Below are 22,943 nucleotides of genomic sequence, written 5' to 3'. Positions count from 1 at the left end.
TCAGACCATGAAATGTTCCTTTTTTTTAACCCCAGAGGAGAAGAAACAAGTGTCACTTTAAATGATCTCAAACCAGCTACAGATTACCATGCAAGGTAAGGAGTTCCTACATGTTGCCTTAATATGATCGAGTAGAGCATAGGTGGGTTTTTTTTAATAATTTCATTAAAAGCCTGGAATATAATTTAAGTATTAATTTTGGATTAAAAACATGAATTTGTGGACTTTGGTTTTCCTTTTGGTACAATTACCAACACATTCCCCCCAAAAAACAAAAACATTTAACTGAAATGTTATGTTGAAGGGTCAGTTATCCTGTTTGTAGGACCTTGGGATTGGAATGAATATACAGATAATAAGTATAATATGTCTGCATATCTAATTTAGCACATGGAAAACTCCCCACTTTTGAAATTTTCCCAGAACAGAAGCATTAATAATAGTTAGTTTGTACTTAACGTATTTTTGCTACATCATGTTCTAGAAAGAGTTTGGGATATTAAATTAAAAATTTCGCACTTAGGGGTGCCTGGTTGGCTCAGTCAGTGGAGCATGCAACTCTTGATCTTGGGGTTATGAGTTTAAGCCCCACATTGGGTGAAGAGATTACTTAAAAATAAAATCTTAAAAAAAAATTTACAACATTTAACTGAGAGGTAACTTAGATACTGTTTTATTCTGCATAGTTCTGTTGTAATTTACCAACATTTTACATACTAAAGCCTCCCCAGCTGGGACTCATTAATCTATATTTGGTTAGTCACCTCCATTTGTGGTTGGGATTATTCCTGTTAAACTATTAAATTAAGTCTTCAGTTATACTTTCTGTGGATGAAGCCGAAGTATTGTCCAACTTTTAGCACTTTTCAAACTGTGGACTGCAACCATTATTAAATCATGAAATTTTGTGAGTTATATTCAGCATTTTTTAAATTAAATAATCAAATGGTATAGAAGGTATCTTTATATTACCCTTAGGGATATTGTTTCAGGACACCTTTCTTTTGTGTGTGTGTGTGTGTGTGTGTGTGTGTGTGTATGAGCAAGTACATATCACACAGACGGTTGTCACAACTTAAGATGTATTTCTTACTTTGTGTTACAGTCAAGAAAAAAAAAGGATGAAAGCCACTGGTCTAGCCTATATTTCTTTTTTTAAGAGCCATCCTTTACTTTGATGCGCATATTTTTTTTCTTTTAAAGACTTTATTTTTAAGTAATTTCTACACGCAACGTGGGGCTTGAAATCCCAACCTAGAGATCAAGAGTCACATATTCTACCAACTGAGTTAGCCAGGTGCCCACCCTTGTTTTCTTGATAGAACATTTGGAGGGCACCTTACTGATTTGCCAAGTACTTAAAGGCTGATGGCTGTTGGAGGTAGGATACAACGATTCTCCTGGTTAAAACTATTTCTTTTATCACTATAGAGTCCAGGCAGAATACAATTCCATGAAGGGCACTCCTTCAGAAGCTGAAAGCTTTACCACCTTAAGCTGTGAACCTGACATACCTAATCCACCCAGGATAGCCAATCGGACCAAAAATTCACTCACTTTGCAATGGAAGGTAAGAATATTCTTTAGAGTATTTTCCAACTGGACATTTACTCCTCCCCCCACTAGTATTAAATTTCAGTTGTTTTTGTTTGGAGACAAAAAAGAACTTTAAGCTAATTTGTTCTTCTTTACATGTATTAAATCTTGAAATAATACTCTTAGTGGTTTCTCTTACTATATGTAAATATAGCAGAGAAGACTGATATATAATTCGCAGTCCTTATTATACTGGACACGGGATAACAGAGTCTCAGCAGTGCTTCTCAAGTTCATTACAATGCCTTTATATCCTGAATTTTATCATAAAATGAGGTTCATAATAACTAGACTCATAGTTTTAGAAATATAAATATGATATCTTAAAGCAATATTCCATTAAATACTCTCTCTTTTAATAGAATAATATGTATGCTAATATGTAAATGTTTGTGCCCAGCTGCACAAGAAGATACAATAAAATGGACAGACACCACAGATAGAACTGATAATTCAGATAGCACAGACAGCATTGTCATTGGAGACATGAATTACTGAAATGATACATGAATCTTGGTAAATTTCTGAACAAATTAAGTACAGTCTTTCTCAAATTGCAGAGTAGTTACATTTTGGAAAAATCCAGTAACTTAAAACTATAGAAAAAATACATTGTAAAATGGAATTAGGTGCTAGGCTCTGATAATTATAAACAGATATTTCACCTACATGAATGTCCAGAAGGACATTCAAAAGTCCTAGAGAAAGAGAAAAATTCTTCTTTGTATTGATTGTCCCACACTGTGCAAAATTGTTAGCATCCTTGATCCCCACCCATAAAAGTCAGCTTTTCCTCCCCCTGCCATTATTGTGATGGTCGGAAACACCCCCAACAAAATTTTTAAACAGCCCCTAGAAGGGAGTACTACCCCTCCTAGCAACCGTTAATTTGTAGTAAGAAAATAACTACTAGTCTTGATATAATTATCTACTCTTACCCCAAGAGCAAAACTCAGGGCCTAGCTTTCTTTCTGAAAGCTTGTTTGGGGCTTATTACTCCCAAGTTCTTCTGAGGATATTAGATGCTTTATGCAGTTAAAAAGTACTGTTAGCACATGTAAATCAGACAAGTATGTACATACATATATTTTTGTATGTGATAAGTATGACTAATTTTATTTCATGTCGCTTAGAGTAGCATTTTACTGGTAGGGCAGTTAAGGTAGCAGCCTGGTGCCCTTCATGTAGTTTGGGATTTCAACAGGGTACTACTCTTTACTCTGAAGATAAAATAACATTGAATTTTGAAATTTGTCTTTAACAATATCCCAACAAGTCTGTAAGATACAAACAGTGCCCTTAGGCCCTAGGTCTCTTAGTTGCCTACACAGGTTGTCCAGGCTTATGCTCTTCTAGAAATGGTCCTGTATGTGCATAGTAATAGCATGGTTGGGGAAAGAGATAATCATTTTTACTGTTACTGGGGATAGTATTATATATCTCAGAGTTGTTGGGAGGATTATCAGATAATATCTGTATAGCCCATAGCACAATGCCTGGAACATAATAGCATGATAACTATTGTTGCTATTTAATGTTAAAATTGAAGAAAACTGGCTTAATGTAGTTTATGACTTAAATATCAGATCCTTTGACCCTACTGCCTCATATAATCTGAAAGTATTACTTCGGGGTTAACATGGCATCAGAATCATGGCATGGGTGGCATATGGGGTAGCACTTGAGAGAAGTATTCTATCAACTGACATTGTTTAGAGTTGCCAGTGCATGGTGATGATAAAAAGCTAACTGAAGTTGGTCTTTTACCCTCTTATAATTACTAGTATCCACCAGACCTCCTGTTGCTCAGCTTGTGGAATACTGCTGGGTAGGAACACTGGTTTTGTGTCAGAGCAAATTCTGCTCTGCTCTACTCTTAATGACTGAGTGATGTGGGGCAACTTATTTGGGTTCCTTAAAGCCTCCATTTCCTCTTTTGTATAGTTTGGATAATAGTACTACAAAGAGTTGATTTGAGGATTAAATGAGATAAGGTAAAAAACACTTTACACATAATAGTTTCCTCTCTAACTTGGAGAAATGGTCACAGGTTGTTGAAGGTGTCACCATAGCCATGCTTCTTCCAGGGAGTTGAGGAGAATCCATTTCCTAGACTTGAAAAGCCTCACAAAATAAAGTAGAAAAAATTAAGCAAAACAAATGTGCTACCTTAGCATCTAGACTAGAGCAATCTGGAGGCATAAATTATGGGGAAATACATTTTTATACCACACACTTCTTGCTGAGATTTGAAATCTTCTCTACCTTGGGATTCTCTTCCTTTGCTGTTTAAGAGTTGAATTTCCCAAGGTTTCTTTTTCTGCCCCATCCATACTGTCATCACTTTTAACTGCCACGCCTGTAACTTACATAGCAAATTCTGGTCATGTTCACCAGTTAAAAATTACAATTTTTTAAAATTTTAAAGCACATCTGTGTTATTGTTCAACAAATAATTTGGACCTCCATGGTATAAAAGATTCTTTATTAAAAATTTGACTATTCTTGATTGCTCTTAACATGCTTGGCAATAGGGGCGCCTGGGTGGCTCAGTCGGTTAAGTGTCTGCTTCGGCTCAGGTTATGATCCTGGAGTCCGGGAATTGAGTCCCCGCATCAGGCTCCCTGCTGAGTCTGCTTCTCCCTCTCCTCTGCCCCTCCCCCACTCATGCTCACTCACTCACTCTCTTTCACTCCCTCTCTCAAATAAATAAATAAATCTTAAAAAAAAAAAACCATGGTTAGCAATATTATATAAAAACCAGATAGAGTCCAGAGAATTATAGGAATTCTCTGGAGAATAATTTTAAAAGTTAAGATTATTTAATTTTGATAAAAGGAGTCTTAGAGTCAGTTGTCTTCAAATGGATGAAGCTATTATAAGGAGAGTAGAGATCCATTGTTCTGCATCTAAAGTGAGGACTAAAGAGGAAACAAGTTGAAATGGTAGAAAATTCAAGTAGAAATAAGGCTGAAATTCTTGACTTCTGGAGTGATTAAATACTAGAATAAAATGCTAAGGGAGACTGAAATTTTCACCACTGAAGATTAACAGATTGTTGAATGAGCCATCTTAGGTAATGGGCACATTGTGTCTAGAAGCAAAGATCCAGACAGTGTGAGTGTGACCTCTTGAAGTTCTTCTAATAAGCACCCTGGTTCTTTCATTCTCTAGTGTATCACACAGTATTACTTTTAGATTATAAGGTGAATTTTAATGAAAATGACAGGATCGATCCTAGGAACTTAAAGCTAATAAAACCTTCAGACAAAAGGCAAAGTGATTTTTTTTAATGGATTATAAAAGTTAAGATCATTCTTGCTACAAGAGATTGTTCAGTGTTCAGAAAAACTTGAACAAACTCTTGCTTTGTTTTCTTTCCTTGCGTTTAAAAGGATTGTGGGGTTATGTAATACATGTATATCTGTATTCTCTGTGCAGTTTTTCCAGAGTTAAGCCACAGAGAACATCTACAACACAATTGATTCCTCAGATTCGATCCTCACAGTATCTCTTACAAAAGTACTAATTTGTACTCTTTTTTTTTTTTTTTGGGGGGGTATTTCTTTTAGGCACCTAGTGACAATGGTTCTAAAATCCAAAGCTTTATTTTAGAATGGGATGAGGTAAGTAAATTGAATCTTTTAAATTAGGGGAAAATTATGTGTGTGTATATATCCTCAAGCAGAAATAATTTGTTTTAATAGTATTTTCCTCTTTAAAAACATTATGAATGATTTGGTGGTGCATGAGCGAATTAATGGTGTTCTTAGAAAACATTACAGACTGGACCTCTCTATGTTTTGTTTTTTGTTTTTGATTTAAACCCCTCAAAGCTTTCACTTGGGTAATTAACCTTGATGAAGGAATTTTTTTTCCACATCAGCCTTAAAAGCAAGTGTAATTTTTTACTATGGCTACTTTAACAAATTGCCACAAACCTAATGGTTTAAAACAATACACACGCTCCTATAATTCCGGAAGCCAGAAATCCAATATGGCTCTCACTGGGCCAAAATCAGGGTGTCATTATAGCCATGCTTCTTTCAGGGACTTTAGAGGAGAATCCATTCTCCTGACTTTTCCAGCTTCTGGAGGCTCTCGTCATTACTAGGTCATTACCGTGAATCCATGGCTGCATCAGATAGCCTTTTCTACCCCTGCTGCCATTATCATGTGGCCTTTTTCCCCTTGTCTTCATGTCTTTTTCCCTCTAAAAAGGACACTTGTAATTCCATTTAAGGTCCACTTAGATAATCCAGGATAATCTCTCCATCTAAAGAGCTTTAACTTAATAACATCTGTACAGTCCCTGAATAGAGTAACATTCATAGGTTCCAGGGTTTAGGACTTGGATATCTTTGGGGGCCATTATTCAGCCTACCACAGCAAGCATATTGAGCTTTATTATTTAGTATTTTGTTTTCTGTCATTTATTATGTTCTCTCTTGCTGTACTGCTTATACCACAGCTAAGAGGAATGGCCAGAGGGAGTAGAAGAAATTCCATTGATAATTTGGGAATTCAGCAGTATATACGCATACCTTGGAGATATTGCAAGTTCGGTTCCAGCCAACCACAATAAAGCAAATATCTCAAAGCAAGTCATAGGAATTTTTTGGTTTCCCAGTGCATATAAAAGTTATATATCACACTGTATTTGTAGTCTATTAAAGGTACAATAGCATTGTCTTTTAAAAAAAAACAATGTACATACCATAATTTAAAAATACTTTATTGCTAAAAAATGCTAACCATCATCTGAGCTTTCAGTGAGTCATAATCTTTTTGCTGGTGGAGGGTCTTCCTTGATGGTGATGGCTGCAGGCTGATCAGGGTAGTGCTTGCTGAAGGTTGGGGTGACTTTGTCAATTTCTTAAAAAAAAAATAAGACAGTGATGAAGTTTGCTGCATCAGTTGACTCTTCCTTTCATGAACCCTTTCTCTGTAACATGAGATGCTGTTTGATAGCATTTTACCAACACTAAAACTTCTTTCACAACTGGAGTCAGTCCCCTCAAACCCTGCTGCTGCTTTATCAATTAAGTTTATGTAAAATTCTAAATCCTTTGTTGTCGTTTCAACAGTCTTCATACCATCTTCACCAGGAGTAGATTCTATATCAAGAAACCACTTTCTTTGCTTATCCATAAGAAGCAACTCTTCCTTCATCCACTTAAGTTTTATCGTGAGATTGCAGCAATTCAGTCACATCTTCAGGCTCCACTTCTAATTCTAATTCTCTTGCTGTTTCCACCACATCTGCTATTATTCCCTCTACTGAAGTCTTGGAACCCTCAAAGTCATCCATGAGGGTTGGAATCAACTTCTGCCAAACTCCTGTTAATGTCGATATTTTGGCCTCTTCCATGAATCCGTAACAAATATAATAATAATGAAAAAGTTTGAAATATTACAAGAACTACCAAAACGTGACACAGAGTCACAAAGTGAGCAAATGCTGTCACCAGTAGACCTGCTTGATGCAGGGTTGCCACAAACCAGACTTCAAAAAACACTATCTTTGAAGCACAGTAAATTGAAGTGCAATAAAACAAAGTATGCCTATATTAAAAGAGTAATGAGGCACAAACAGGTTTTATGCCAGAAGTTTTAAGAGAATTTAGAACTAGGAAATCTGTCATAGTAATTCAGACGAAAAAACATGTTGATAAATTATGAAAAAATATTTGATAAAATTTAGCACTTAGTTAAAACTCATATTAGGGATAGGAAGATAATTCCTTATCTGATAGTTATTTTTTTATTAAGTGAAGTACCATTACTAAACAATAAAAGCATTTCTAATCAAAGCAGAAACAAGTCAAAGTTGTCAGTTATTCCCACCTTTATTTAACATTAATGCAGTATGATTTGGAACTAAAACAAGAGGTACAGCCAAATAGTGGCTGAGCTGGGGGGCAAAATTATCATTATTTAGAGATGATACAACTTTCTATTTAGACAACTCAGTAGAATCAAACTGTGAACACCATTAAAACAGGAAAGTGTAGTAAAGCAGCCAGATACAGACTGAAGGTTTTCTTTGAAGCAGAAGTCACCCTAAAACCATAATTTACCTCTATGGCCACAATAAAGAAAAGTGGATGGAGAATAAGAAACTTGTCCATTTTATGTAGCATCCTAAATTTCTAAAGCTCTTTAGTTGTCCTGAGCTGCAGACTTTTCTCTCTCCCTTTCTTTTGCCTGTAATTGGGTTTTTCTCTCTGCTTATTTTCCTTCACTGTTAAACCTAGGCAGTTGTGGTTCCAAAATCTTTATTTTATAAGTAAGCAGCTGTTAAGGTGGAGGTTTGGGGATTAGTTAGGGACCTTTTCTTAAAACTGTGTAGAACTTTTCATAGACTGAGAAACACTACCAGTTGTGTATATCAAAGATCACCCTATTTCCACTACTACCACTCCCCACATAGAGATTGTGGGGTCCATACCTGGAAAGAGTTTATTTTACTAAAGCCAGAGATTTACCATCAGTTAAAACAGGGTACTTAGTTCAAGAAGGTGTACAAAAATACCTACTTTGTAAATTCTGCATTTAATGAACAGTAAATATCATTTAAAAGATGTGTGTTAGCTCTACTTTCTCTTGAGATCCATGATTCATGTAACAAAGATGACTTTTAATGTACACTAGCTAATATGTTATTATTCATCAAGCAGGAATTAATGTGGATTTATCTTTTTACAATAATGTACATGATATATAATAATCAGCCATTTTTTTTAGGGAAAAGGAAATGGAGAATTTTGTCAGTGTTATATGGGCTTACAGAAGCAATTTAAAATTACTAAACTGTCACCAGCAATGGGTTGTAAATTTAGACTGTCAGCCAAAAATGAGTATGGCACAAGGTAAGAACATTTGAATGTAAATATTATTTAGTCAACTTCACGTATATAAATTACTCAGAGTCCAAATTATCCACTAAAAATTCTGCTTTAGTTTATGTTGGTATAGTAAAGATGTGTTACTAGTCCAGTAAAAGCTATAAGAGATGTTAGTTACATAAACTGCAGTTTTAAAAGAATACTAATTCACTTTTAGGTTTCTGATCTGGTTATCATAAAAATATTAATTCCAATATATTATTTGGATTATAATTAGTTATCAAAAATTATCACTTTCAAAAAATGTCATTTATCAAATTGAGTTCTTTAGCTATAAAAACAACTCTTTTTCATTCGTTCTTAAAAACCATTTGTTTCAACAGTGGTTTTAGTGAAGAAGTCTTATATTACACTTCAGGCTGTGCCCCTTCTATGCCAGCAAGTCCTGTATTAACTAAGGCTGGTGTTACTTGGTTATCCTTACAATGGAGTAAGCCCTCAGGAACACCATCAGATGAAGGAATTTCTTACATTTTAGAGATGGAGGAAGAAACTTCAGTAAGTATGAATATGTATTTTAAGTAGAGTGTTTAAAACCTATTTCAGGTAACATCAATCCTTATAAGTAAATAGTGCCACAATAGTTAAATCCTTCCCCAGATCCTTTGAGTCCTTGGTTGGTTATCATTTAGGAGGAATTGGGAGTGAGGAAGAATTCAGTCTTTTGTTTTCTTGATGTGTAGGAGGGGGTTTTGTTTTTTATGTGTGTTTGTATACATTTGTGCCTAGAAATAGCATAGACTGCATTTTAAATATATATGTTTTAGGGAAAATAGAGGGGAAGATCACCACAGCCTTTTAGCCTAAGCAGCTCAAAAAAATAAGGAAATAATATGCCCATCTTTTCCAGCTTTGTTCATACACTGCTTTTCCAAGCACCACAGAAGGTATGAAGAGCTGCACGTGACACTATATAGTGCTGCCAGAATCAGGTGTTCAGTAGCTTGTCTCCTGTGAGCTAGAACAGATCTAACATGAGTTAGAGTGTCTTCTGTTAGTTCTATATAGTTTCATAGCTTTTCAGAGCTACTTTAAAGCCATTTGAGTCAAAATTAGTAATGGTCTACTCCCAGCTATATATCCAGGAGAATTGAAAACACATGTTCATACAGAAATTTATACATGAATGTTCATAGCATTATTCATAATAGCCCAAAAGTGGAAACAACCCAAATGTCCATTAATTGATGAATGGATAAACAAAGTGTGATATATCCATACAGTGGAACATCATTGAGCCATATAAAGGAATGGAGTACTGACACATGTCACGACATGAATGGACCTTGAAAACATGCGAAGTAAAAGAACCCAGTCACAAAAGACCACATACTGTGTAATTCCATTTCTTATGGATATAGGCAAATCCATAGAGACAGAAAGTATATTAGTGGATGAGAAAAGAGGGGAAGTGACTGCTAACCAAAAAATAAAGTACAGGCTTCATTGTAGAATTAGGAATTCAATGATGGTTGCACAGCCTTGTGAATACACTATAAATGACTGAATTTCATACTTTAAAATGGGAATTTTACAGTACGTGAATTATATATCAACTTTTAAAAATAACATTGGGAAAGTAGTGAGGCATTGTCCCTGGAGCTATAAATAGCAATCCAATATCTAAGTGACATCCCTACCTGCCAGCACAGCCAACCATTTATTTATTTACTTAAGCACAGGGCAAGTTAAATATGTTAAATGGTTATAGTTCTGTTTAGCTCTTGCAACATCTGTCTAAGAAATTCTGTTAGAGATATGCTTACTGATGGTGAAGTTACCATTGACTGACTTTACCATCAACACAAATATCTTCTCTTGGTTACTGTCTTTATGGAGAATGAATTCTCCATCCCCCTACAAACATTCATTAGCATTTCTGGGTCTGTCCATTCAAGATAGAAGTATCAAGGTGAGGATTACACTTAACGGAGCATTAATCACCTTGTACACAGTAGAAGATGAAAAAGACCTGGGTCTTTTTATTACATGTTTGTTATTCCCCATATTTCTGCTGTTAGACATTTAAGAAAGGCTTATTTTCCCTTTCCAGGGATATGGTTTTAAGCCTAAATATGATGGAGAAGATCTTGCTTACACAGTAAAGAATCTCAGACGTAGTACAAAGTATAAATTTAAGGTAAGCTTTAAAGCCCTTAAGAGATTTATTTGTTGTTCTTGTTGTTGTTCCGGTTGTTTTAAAGCTAGGTACAAACCTTACTCCTTGGTTTTAAATCTAAAATAGTTTTGGCCTTGGGGCGCCTGGGTGGCTCAGTCGGCTGGGCCTCCAAATCTTGATTTCGGCTCAGGTCATGATAACAGGGTGTGAGACTGAGCCCTGCATCATGCTCCTCGCACTGGGTGTGGAGCCTGCTTAGGATTCTCTCTCTCCCTCTGCCTCTCTCCACTCATGGTCAGTTGCTCACTGTCTCGCTCACTCTCAAAAATACATAAAAATTTTAAAAATTAAAATAGTTTTGGCCTTTCAATGAGCATTACTATGCTTTACTTTTTTTTTAATCAGCTTACATATTTTTTCTTTAAATTTTTTTACTGTTATGTTAATCACCCTACATTACATCATTAGTTTTTGATGTAGTGTTCCATGATTCATTGTTTGTGCATAACACCCAGTGCTCCACGCAGAACGTGCCCTCTTTAATACTCATCACCAGGCTAACCCATCCTCCCACCCACTGCTTTACTTTCTTACTACGTAACATTGTCAAACTGTATATATATTTAAATTCAAATCAATTTTAATGTTTTATGGGACTTTTATTTGTATAGTGTGAACAAACATCTTCTAAAATGTGGATGTTATTAAACACATTCAGAATATGCATTTTTGTCTGCAATATCTGAAAAAGTAATGCTTTTATTTTCTAAGCACATTATATCAAATGGTGCACAATTTCAGTTTGTCTCATTACTGATAGTCACTTGATGAAGATTATTTCTACCATGTTTCTTTACTGTAAGGTTTTCTTTTTTCCTTTGTAATAAGTATTTTGTAAATACTATGTAAACATCTTGGTTTTTGTCAAACTTTCACTTACTAGTTTTAACACCCATTGATAATTCTTGCCTGAGTCAATTATTATTAATAGTTGCCAAGTGGTGATTTTTTTAATTTTATCATTCCTTCTACATTTATTTGTTGGCATTATACTATAAAGAAAAGCTTTCTCTTCTCATTTATGTTAGTATGAACTCATGGATTCCTATTTACTGAGTGGGTTATTCTTGTTACTATGATTATCAATTGTGAGACTCAAATTGCTTCAGATTTAGGAGCCCCTTCAGGCTGGCTTTCAGATCCTGTTGAAATGTGCCCCCCATCATTCTTTGAGCCTTTCCTCTCTGGCACATGATATTCCAGTCTCATCTTGTACTTTCCCTTCTTCAACCTTGCGATCAGTTTATTTCTCAAAGCACTTGGGTCCTTTTAGTGGACAATGGTATTTAGAAGCTAAAATCTGGGAATTAAGTATACTTTAATTGCTGTAGCAGTTTTGCTACTCCTGGATACCCTCTCAGTGGACAGAGCTATGAACTATATGTATGTATGTAATGTATTTATGTGTGTGTACAGACACACAAAATTTATATGCACAAACACATTTACATCTCTATTTCTGTATATATATATATCTGTTTTTTTAAACCATGAGTTTACACCACATCTCCAATTTTAATCCAATACCACAAGTTAATTCTAGTTTTCTCCTTTTTCTCATTTCTAGCTCCCTTCATCATCAGCAAGAAACTTTGCCCCAGTTATGTTCATTATATTTAGTTTGTGGAATAAATTCCTCCCCTCCCATAAAGTTTTATTCAGGGTGTTTGAGTTCCTACTAAGCAAATGCTGCCTGCCTCCAGCCAACCCACCTATCCCCTAGCACAGATAACTTGCCTTGTTTTACCACCTCTTGGCCTTTACACTGAATTATTTCAGGTGTAAAGCAGAGAGACTACATGTCATTTATTGCTTGCTTGAGGCGTGGAGACTATACATAATTGTTCTTGCTCACTTGAAGCAGTAAGTAGCAAGCTTTGAAAATTCATCTACTATGGAGATTCCTGAAATTCTGTATCTTTCATAGTATAGCCTCCATTCTCAGAGTATTTTAACTCTGACTTGATCAGGAATATACATTACTAGTTCTTGGAGACAGTGCTTGAATTAGTTAATATACCAGTTAGTATAAGCCAGCCTACATTTTTGTTGAGAAGTTTTTCTAAAAATACAAGATGCTTATTAGTTGATAAATTCAACATTTGAATTTTCCTAGTGCTTGTTTAATCAAATCATTTCAAATAAATGATAGAAGCCACTGTAAATTGTTTTCACTATTAAAAAAGCAAAGATAAATTTTATTCCTTGAGAACCTTAGAAAATTTTTAATAATGAGAAATTTGATTATGGAGAGCATAATAATTATATTTATTATGCTTTGTTATATATATTAGCTTCATTTTTAAAACTTATGATAACACTGAGTGATTTTAATTTCCAAATAGAGTTTTCATATTTACAAGATTATAAAATACCTAAGAGTAAGTACATTCATTCAGTTTTCCTCTTACTATGATGTTGGATTATATTTTCCTTCGGTAATTATTATTGTTATGATTATTCAGTAATGATTAGAAAATGAGGGGGTGCCTAGGTGGCTCAGTTGGTTAAGCGACTGCCTTCGGCTCAGGTCATGATCCTGGAGTCCTGGGATCGAGTCCCACATCGGGCTCCCTGCTCAGCAGGGAGTCTGCTTCTCCCTCTGACCCTCTTCCCTCTCGTGTTCTCTATCTCTCTCTCTCTCTCTCAAATAAATAAATAAAATCTTTAAAAAAAAAAAAGAAAATGATTAACATTTTCTAAGGGGAAAATGTTAAGATCTTTATAATTTGGTAAGTTTATTAAAATTCTTAGAATTCTTCTATCATGTAACACTATGGTGTTATTGCCACATAAAGACAAAAATCTTATTTACACATATAGGAGTTAAATTTCTCATGATCCACTATTTTAAAAAATTATAAATTTTTATTTAAAATTGTTTCACTGTGGCAGTCACATTCAAATTACAGGATATATAATCAGAATCTCCAAGGAGACAATGGGTTTTTACAAAAAGTACCCCCAAGTAACTAGAGAGGGGATAGGAAAATAGTGTCTCTAAACAACCTTGTAACAAATCACTGGCTTATAAAAAGGGATTATATAAAGGCTTATTAAATAATAAATTTTTTTAAGATCTTATTTATTTATTTGACAGACACAGCAAGAGAGGAACACAAGCAGGGGGAATGGGAGAGGGAGAAGCAGGCTTCCCGCTGAGCAGGGAGCCCGATGTGGGACTTGATCCCAAGACCCTGGGATCATGACCTGAGCCGAAGGCAGATGCTTAACGACTGAGCCACTCAGGTGCCCCTAAATAACAAATTTAAATAGTCATAAGAACCCCCAAGTTCTTATCACCAGTAGTTCCTATTGGTCTGGTGTGATCACCAGACCATTCTATCAGCATTACCTGGGAACTTGTTAGAAATGTAAATTTTCGCGGGGCGCCTGGGTGGCTCAGTCGTTGAGCTTCTGCCTTTGGCTCAGGTCATGATTCCAGGGTCCTGGGATGGAGCCCCACATCTTGTTGAGCTTCTGCCTTCGGCTCAGGTCATGATTTCGGGGTCCTGGAATCGAGCCCCGTATCGGGCTCCCTGCTCCGTGGGGGGCCTAGTTCTTCCTCTTGCATTCCCCCTGCTTGTGTTCCTTCTCTCGTTGTGTCTCTTTCTGTCAAATAAGTAAATAAAATCTTTAAAAAAAAAAAAAAAGAAAGAAATGTAAATTTTCTGTCCCCCTCAGTTCTACTGAATCAAAAATTCCAGGATAAGACCTAGCAATCTGTGTTTCAGCAGACTCTCCAAGTGAGTCTGAGTCTTGCTGAAATTTGAGAACCACTGATCTAGAGGGGGAAAAAAATATTAGGAAATAGAAAATGATGACTGTGTGAAGTCTTCTAGAGGCTCAGACATTTTGAATCTGCCTTATGCGGGGTGCCAGGTGAGAGGCTTTTGAATTAAATCCTATTGCTGTCTCAGTCTTTCTTTTCTAGTTTGACATTGCAGACTCCTCTTTCAAGCAAACCATATCAAAATAAAGTCATAACACTAAAGAAATCTTAGGATACTAAGAAAAAGCAGCAAAATATTATAACCCAGAAAGCGATGACTAGATAGTGTATTACTGTTTGTAAAGAAACAATAAGGATATGATTAACATAAAATTCTAAGACGACCAAGTTTACCAAATGCCAAAGTTCTAGTAGTTTCTACACTACAGACAATCCAATTCACTCAAAATACTAAAAAGTTGGAACAATGAAAAAATTTAAAGGATAAAAGAAAAAGAAAATAAAGCATAAGAAAGCAGCCAAAATTCTTAAAATCGTTTCAGATTCAGAGTGGCTAACAAGCATACAATGCTGATTCCATCAAATGGTTCATTGGAAGCTGGGCTAAGACCTGTTGTCCAAATTTAAAATGATAATTATTAATTATAATACTTCTTACTATTAAAGGCTTTAGAGGCTAGTGGCCAGTCCTATGACTGGGCCACTAGGAGGCTGATGTTTTATTTCCTAAAGTTCCTAAAAAGTGTTTTTTCAAGCAGCAAGGTTTCTGAAGATCAAGTTCTGAGTACCTTGAGCTGAGAACCCTTAAATACTTTCACTGCAGCTTGTTACTTATTTTTGAGGTCTTTTTACAGGTGGAGAGAAATCAGTCAGTATCTGGATCCATCAACTTCTCTTATCTTCCATCTTTGAAATTCACTTATACACTTATATCACTTATACACATATAAGTGTATAAGTGAATATATGTATACATATAAGTGTATAAGCATCAATGAAAAAGTACATAAACGTGTTGACTTCCTCCTCCTCATCTTGTCCAGTGTCATTTTATGATGTCTTCCTTTCTCCTTTGCCCTAATATAAGTGTGCCCAAGTTAGTCCTAAGTTCTTATTATGTCCCTTTCTCCTTCGGATACATCATCTCTTTGCCTTCTATCAGCTATCATTTTTGTTTTGAAGAACACTAAATCTCCAAATCTGTTCTGTGCTGTTATCAGTCTATTCTCTTACCTTCTAATTAGCTTCTGAGTTCTATTTTATACCTAGATTAATCTTTCTGAAATACAGCTTTCCCTCTAAAAAAACAGTTTCCTTAGTTTCACTAAGATTTTTTATATTCTGACGCATTTAGTTTTTAAAATGCACTGCCTTTCACTCCTTACTTGAACTGGCTATCTCACCAGGTTGATTATTTTTCCCTGAGCAGAGCTCACTATTTATTACTCATTTCTGCTCTATACCCAGGGCTTTCTGTTCTCTCTCTTACCCAAGCTTGCCCTTTTACTGCTCTTGCGCATGAAGACCCCATAACACTTCTATTCGCCCTTTCAAAAAAGGACCATTTTATGCCTTAGTAATCTTTCTATTAGACTTTCTATTAGACTATTGCCTAAATCTTTTGATTAGTATCTTGCCTGTTTTCTGCATAAAGATTCTAAACTTGTTGAAGATAAAGAGTGTACCACATCTGGAGTTACTAGCACAGTGCTCCCTCTGTGGTGGGGAACTGAATGAATGTTTTTGATTATTTATAAAATTGTGGGAGTGGGGAGATAACCATATGGCTTTATAACATTTATGGCTAACTGAAGTAAAAGGAGGGAGTGCCAAAATATATAGTCTTAAAAATATAGTTAGTGGATCTTTCTGGCTTTTAGGGAGTCTGTTCTTACTTTAATAGTTTCTTCTAGTTTTAGGTTTAAGTAAACACTGTACCACATTGAGAAGTGTTTTGACCACTCTTTGTAGTCAATTTGTAAAGCAGCAAATAAAATCCATTTTAGTGCATGGGAGGACTGAGGAAGCCTGAGCAAAACTGAACAATTGAACCGAATTTTACTGAGTTTCTCATGGGCTGCATGAGTTATTTGGGGGTAGATTTACTTAGATCCTTGTGTATATTATCATGTCATATCATAATGGGCCTTGTCTATGAATCATCCGTTCATCTTATAATTATTGAGCATCTATTCTATAATAAAGCACAGATCTAAACACTAAGAATACAACAGTAATCAAAATAACTAATATTCTAGTTGGGGGAATAGATAGTAAAGAAGCAAATAGCAGATGGTGATAAGTGCTGTGTGGATTAATCAAATTAGGGTGAGGTGACAGAATGGGTAGTCAAGGAAGTATTTTTGAAAATGACACTTAAATCTGAATAATGAGAAGGAGTTAGCATGTCAAGAGCAGAAAGAACATTTTAGGCAGGGGAAATAACTGCTAATGCAAAAGACCGTAAAGTGGAGGTAGTCAGGGGTGAAATCACATAGGGTATTGTAGGCCATAATTTAGATGTTATTTTGAGTAAAATAAGAAGCTGTTGGAAGGTTCTAAGATAAGTAATAAAGTCCCTTTGGCAGTTGTGTAGAAAATGGATAGGGTTGAGAGGAGTGGAAGCTAAGAAACTAGTTAGTAGTATATTGTAGTCATTCAGAAAAGATAGAATAAAAGAAGCCTTGACTAACATGGTAGTAGTAGCAGAAAACAGAAAAGTAGAGGTAGAGTTGACAGAATTTGCTAATAGATTTAAGTTGTAGGTTTAGAGAAGGAAGAATTAAGGATGTTTCTTAGATTTTTGACTTGAGCAACTAGGTAGATGATGGTGCTTTTTGCTGATGAGGAAGAGCAAAGATGGAGCAGGTTTAGAAAAGAGAAAATCACATCAAGTTGGATATTTGACTTTAGGAGCTTTAAGTTCAGTAGAAGAGATAAGGTAAAAATATATATTTCTATTTATATAAATAGAATATATATATATATAATCTATATATCTATGTATATATCTATATATATATTATCTATATATAAAATTTCTAAGTCAAATATAAAAATACTTAGATATGAATTATGTTTATTGCAGTGCAACTTAATAGTTTGAAAAAACAAGCATTAAGTTTCTCACAGGGTCTGTGGAACAGGAATTCAGGACCGGCTTAGCTGAGTGATTCTTATGCAGGGTTTATGTGAGGTTGCAGTCAAGATGCCAGCTAGGGCTACAGTCATCTGAAGGCTTGACTGGGGCTGGAGGATTTGCTTCCAGGTTCACTCAAGTGGTTGTCAGCCCTCAGTTCTCTCTGACTATTGGTCAGAAGCTTCAGTTCCTCACCAGATGGGTTTCTCTGTAGGGAAGCTACACACACTCATTTCTGTTACATTGTATTGGAAGTAAGTTATTAAGAACAATTCAAAGGTTAGAGGAATTTGCCTTTGTCTGAATAAAGGAAGTTCAAAGAATTTGTGGACGTCTTTTTAAAACCCAAAGAATAGTAAAAGAATACATAAATCAAGCCCAAAGTCTATGAAGTATCATCGGGTTATAGCTTACTCCTGTGATGACTCTTGGTTAGTGTCAAAATGTTAGACCCTAACTTGTATTCCCAGAACTGACTCTAAAAGGGGATTATACCTAAATATTCTTATATATGCACAATCCCTGTTGAAGAAAAGCAATTCTCACATAAACAAGCCATCACAGTCTGAAAACTTACTTTATCATTTGATTGAGTTTATTTATCTCTCATCACTTTGTTCATTAAGCCATTATCATTAGGTATCAAATATTAATTGTTTTATGTCTTTGGTTATTTTATGTCACAGGTTATTGCTTACAACTCAGAAGGTAAAAGTAATCCAAGTGAAGTAGTAGAATTTACTACATGCCCCGATAAACCAGGAGTACCTGTGAAGCCTTCAGTTAAAGGAAAGATACATTCACACAATTTTAAAATAACTTGGGGTAAGATACGCATATTTGTACATCATTACTTTTGTATTTGATTAAAATGATTTGAATATTAAGATAATTCTTAGGATAGTTGGGTACATTTGTTAGCTCAAGCAAGTTCAGTAGGAAATGTGAGAATCATTCATTGTTTGAGGATCTTTTTTGTGGAACACTGCACTCACACAAATAGAGTTCATAATTTGATACAGGAAGAACTTGGGATCTGCAGTAAGACTATGAGCAGAGGTAGCACTGCGTGAAATGAATGATAACTCAAATTATAGCTAAAGTCACCTGGGTTATCCTAGCTCTCATGAGAAATGAAAATCACTTATTCACTTAAAACAAACATTTGTTGAGGTGCCTGGTCAGCTTAGTCAGAAGAGCATGCAACTCTTGATCTCTCGGGTCGTGAATTAGAGCCCCACAATTGAGTGTGGAGATTGCTTAAATAAGTAAAACTTGAAAAAAAATAAAACACATTTATTGAACACCTGTTTATACACTACTTAAAATGCTAGTATTAATTAAAAAAGCATTGCAGGTGATTCTTTTTATTTTTTAAACAATCTTAGGTTTGGTAATCTGCTTATTAGGATTTCTGTCACTGTTTAATTGTATGTATGTTGCCTAATACCACTTTTACTTTTTTGAATAGACCCACCAAAAGACAATGGCGGTGCAGCCATCAATAAGTATGTAGTGGAGATAGCAGAAGGTTCTAATGGTAAGAATAACTATTAAAAATTAATAGCTTTAGGGATGCCTGGGTGGCTCAGTCGGTTAAGCATCTGCCTTCAGCTCAGGTCATGATCTCAGGGTCCTGGGATCAAGCTCCACATCAGGCTCCTTGCCCAGCAGGGAACCTGCTTCTCCCTCTCCCTCTGCCTGACGCTCCCCCTGCTTGTGCTCTCTCTCTCTCTCCCTCTGACAAATAAATAAAATCTTAAAAAAAAAAAATTGATTTATACCAGTTTGCCTCTGCTCTTCATGACTTTACATTTTATATGATCTCTTTTCTTTCACTTTTCATTTTTTCCTTTGTTTATAGCAGTATTTTGCCTGTTATGATCCACTTTGTTATAATCTCTAGAAATATAGTGAATCAAATGTAAGACTGCTGTACACCTATATTGTTAAATTTACATTTACATTTTATTTCCTTTCTCATTTGTTTGCATTGCTCAGTTCCAGTATATCTAAAGTCTTATGAAGGTTTATTCAGTTAGATTTATAACCAGACATATCAGAGAAAAAATACCTTGTAAAATTTAACTTATATTATACTAGTTTTATTAATATCCTCTGCACCTCATGAACTTTATATTTGAATCACACATTTAACAGTCTTTATTTCTATGCAATGACCTGTTTCCTGCAAAATAATAAGAATGTCTTTTAATTAAGGCTAAACTTCCTATGGTATTGGTTCTTTCTACTCTTTGTGTGTTATAATGTTATTACTGGACCAGTAAACACACTTAAAATGCTTAATTAAAAGCAAATTATGAATGTAAGCCAAAGTTTATACAGAGTTACAGAGATATTTCATTTCAACAAAGCCATGCAGATTTGTCTAGGAAGCTGTAACATAAAGAAAATTAGATCATCTCCAGGAAACTCGAAGCAAGCTTAGATTGTTTCTAACAAATTACATAACCACTTAGTGAAGCTAGGATACCTGCCGTGTCCGTGATACCAGAACGTTAAACATTACCTTGTAGCTGATTGAACATGAACATAATTATTCACCTTAACAGGAAACAAATGGGATATGATATACAGTGGAGCTGCTAGAGAACATCTTTGTGATCGACTGAATCCAGGTTGTTTCTACCGTTTACGAGTTTACTGCATCAGTGATGGAGGACAGAGTGCGGTAATACTTACATGTAGATTTTTTTTTCAAGTTTGGGTCTATTAAGATGGGATCACCAGATGCCACCTCAAAATTTGAAATGTATCCAAAGTAATTTGTATAACCCAGGTGATTAATTTTATAGTGACCAGAATTTTTAAAATAGTACTTGGCTGATAATCCATATTCAGAGAATATGTATCGTCTGGTTGGTTTTTAGCTTTGGAAAAACAAATACACAAAAATGTTGCGGGAAAATTTATAAAGATAAATTTTACGATGATGTTCAATAACCATACCTAACAGAAATAGAAATAATTGTAGACTGATTGATTGCTTCATAAATGATGTGTATCAGGACAATCCATAAAATATCATTTACTGTTTAAACACAGATTCTAATATTTACTTATTGCAGAAAAGTTGGTAGTTACTATTAGATATACACTAACCAAAATGGACTCAGTGTGCCATTGATTATATATGAAATATATGTAATGTTCTGGAGAGGTATATTTTTTAATAGAGGAGTGATTTTTTTTTTTTAATGAATTTAACCAAGAATGGGTTCGTGGAACATTAAGAACTGTTACTATTTTTCAAATGGAATTTAATGCAATAAAGGTACCTTCATTTTTTTGAAGGTACCTTTTTTTAAAATGAATTTATAAGTATTGTGTTGAAAATTTGAATATTATGAAACTGAGTGCAAGTCCTGCCCACAGGCTTGGGATCCAATTGCTTCATTTTATCTAATAAAATCTTCCCGGATTAAATAAAGCATCCACTGAAAAATGAAGGGGGGGGAATCGGAGGGGGAGACGAACCATGAGAGACTATGGACTCTGAGAAACAAACTGAGGGTTCGGGGGGGGGATGGGTTAGCCTGGTGATGGGTATTAAAGAGGGCACGTACTGAATGGAGCACTGGGTGTTATATGCAAACAATGAATCATGGAACACTACATCAAAAACTAATGGTACAATGTATGGTGATTAACATAACATAATATAATAAAAAAAAAGCATCCACTGCCCCCCAGAAAAACCTCTAATTTTCTAATTCAGCATTATAGCATTCTATATAGGATACCTTTCTGAATAAGGTGATCAAATATTTTATTTATCCTTGAAAAGAAAATGAATACAGTGCAGATAAGGAATATGGCACTGTGTGTATTTTTAAGAGAAGTCTTTTAAAATAAAACTTAATATATATTTTTTAAATAGCATAGAAACTAAAATAATACCAAATACTTAGAAAAGCTTACCTGATTTTTTAGTTATTTTTAGGAGGAAAGGAAAGATTATATATACATACTAGTATTTAGGTTAAAAATACAGTATATAGTAAAGTAACTAAAATAATCTAAACCTCCTGAAAACATGGCACACAGTGTTTACAGAATGTTAAAACATCCTTCCTCAGAAGAGATTTGTGGACCCATTTGGACAGGATCAAAAATAATGTCCATTAGGATGTCTTGAAGGTTGTTTTGTTGTTGTTAATTATAGAAAGAAAGAAGAGTTTTGGGGGTTTTTTTCTGGTAACTTTCTTTGTGTATAATAGTCACATAGTATGTGTCTTTGTCTCTATAAATTTAGAGTTTTAATGATTTAATTGGGCTTTTTATTCTATTTAGAACTTTATTTCTTTTCAGTTGAAAGTCAAGTAGAATTTCAAATTATTGGTGCAGTCTTTGTGTTCATTTTATTTTCCTTTAACAAAAACAGTCTGATTATTTGGTTGGGGCATTTTTGTTTTGTTATTGCTTTTGTTTTGGCAGGTATCTGAATCTTTACTTGTGCAGACTCCAGCTGTGCCTCCTGGCCCATGCCTCCCTCCCAGATTACAGGGTAGACCCAAAGCAAAAGAAATACAGTTACGATGGGGTAATTTCCATTTTGGTAATAAATTTTAATTAAGTTAGTACTAAATATATTCCTTTTGTTAAACTACATAAATCTTTCCACCTTCAGGACCCCCTCTGGTCGATGGTGGATCACCCATTTTCTGTTATGGTGTGGAAATGTCTCCTGTAGAAAAAGATGAACCGAGAGAAGTTTACCAAGGTTCTGAAGTAGAATGTACAGTGAGCAATCTTCTTCCTGGAAAGACTTACAGCTTCAGACTGCACGCAGCTAACAAAATGGGGGTATGAAGACGCTGCTGGTTGAGTTATAATCACAGTGGTATTTCATAAGTTAGCCATTTTACTTTCAACATGTGATTCCAAAGTTTACAGTTGTTTTTTTGTTTTGGTTTTTTGAGTTTTTTAAGGTTTATTTATTTATTTTAGAGAGAAAGAGAGAGCGCATGTGGGGGAAGGGGCAGAGGGAGAGAGAGAGAGTGGATGAGGGCAGAGGAAGAAGGACAAGCAGAGCATGCTGAGCACGGAGCTCGATCCCAGGACCCTGAGATCATGACCTGAGCTGAAATCAACTGAGCCACCCAGGTGCCCCCAAATTTTACAGTTTTCAGTAAGCCTGTATCGATAAGAGAGGTCAGTGTATACAATAACTTAATTGTTCTAGAATCTCAATATTTTCAAGGCCCACTTATAATTTGTGACACTCTGGACTTCAGCTGGGCTGAAGTTTGCCTTTCAGGTGGTGCTAGTAGGTCTTGCTTAGTAAGTTTAAGAATAGAAATAAGACTGTAAGATGAAATACTTAGAGTAATCGAGTTTTTTAAGACTGGTTATATGCAGCATTTA

At 35.1% G+C, this 22,943-nt stretch overlaps 1 protein-coding gene across 2 annotated transcripts in view; it reads left to right on the top strand.

Moving 5' to 3' along the window:
* Positions 1–22,943, top strand: part of FNDC3A (fibronectin type III domain containing 3A) — a 155,704-nt gene that overhangs the window by 115,459 nt on the left and 17,302 nt on the right. For both annotated transcript variants that reach the window (XM_028105378.2, XM_028105381.2), the window contains 11 exons: positions 36–95; positions 1,432–1,570; positions 5,169–5,222; positions 8,344–8,468; positions 8,828–9,002; positions 10,558–10,644; positions 18,242–18,380; positions 19,027–19,095; positions 20,129–20,247; positions 22,014–22,119; positions 22,207–22,382. In XM_028105378.2, the coding sequence (XP_027961179.1) occupies positions 36–95; positions 1,432–1,570; positions 5,169–5,222; positions 8,344–8,468; positions 8,828–9,002; positions 10,558–10,644; positions 18,242–18,380; positions 19,027–19,095; positions 20,129–20,247; positions 22,014–22,119; positions 22,207–22,382 (1,249 nt within the window). The remainder of the gene's footprint in view (positions 1–35; positions 96–1,431; positions 1,571–5,168; positions 5,223–8,343; positions 8,469–8,827; positions 9,003–10,557; positions 10,645–18,241; positions 18,381–19,026; positions 19,096–20,128; positions 20,248–22,013; positions 22,120–22,206; positions 22,383–22,943) is intronic.

This window comes from Eumetopias jubatus, unplaced genomic scaffold (genome assembly GCF_037043125.1).
Source record: "Eumetopias jubatus isolate StellerSeaLion01/CBP00866 unplaced genomic scaffold, mEumJub1_p1.0 scaffold_3, whole genome shotgun sequence".
NCBI lineage: Eukaryota > Metazoa > Chordata > Mammalia > Carnivora > Otariidae > Eumetopias > Eumetopias jubatus.
The sequence above is the reverse complement of the archived record's forward strand: the minus strand, read 5'-3'. Positions and strand labels throughout refer to the sequence as shown.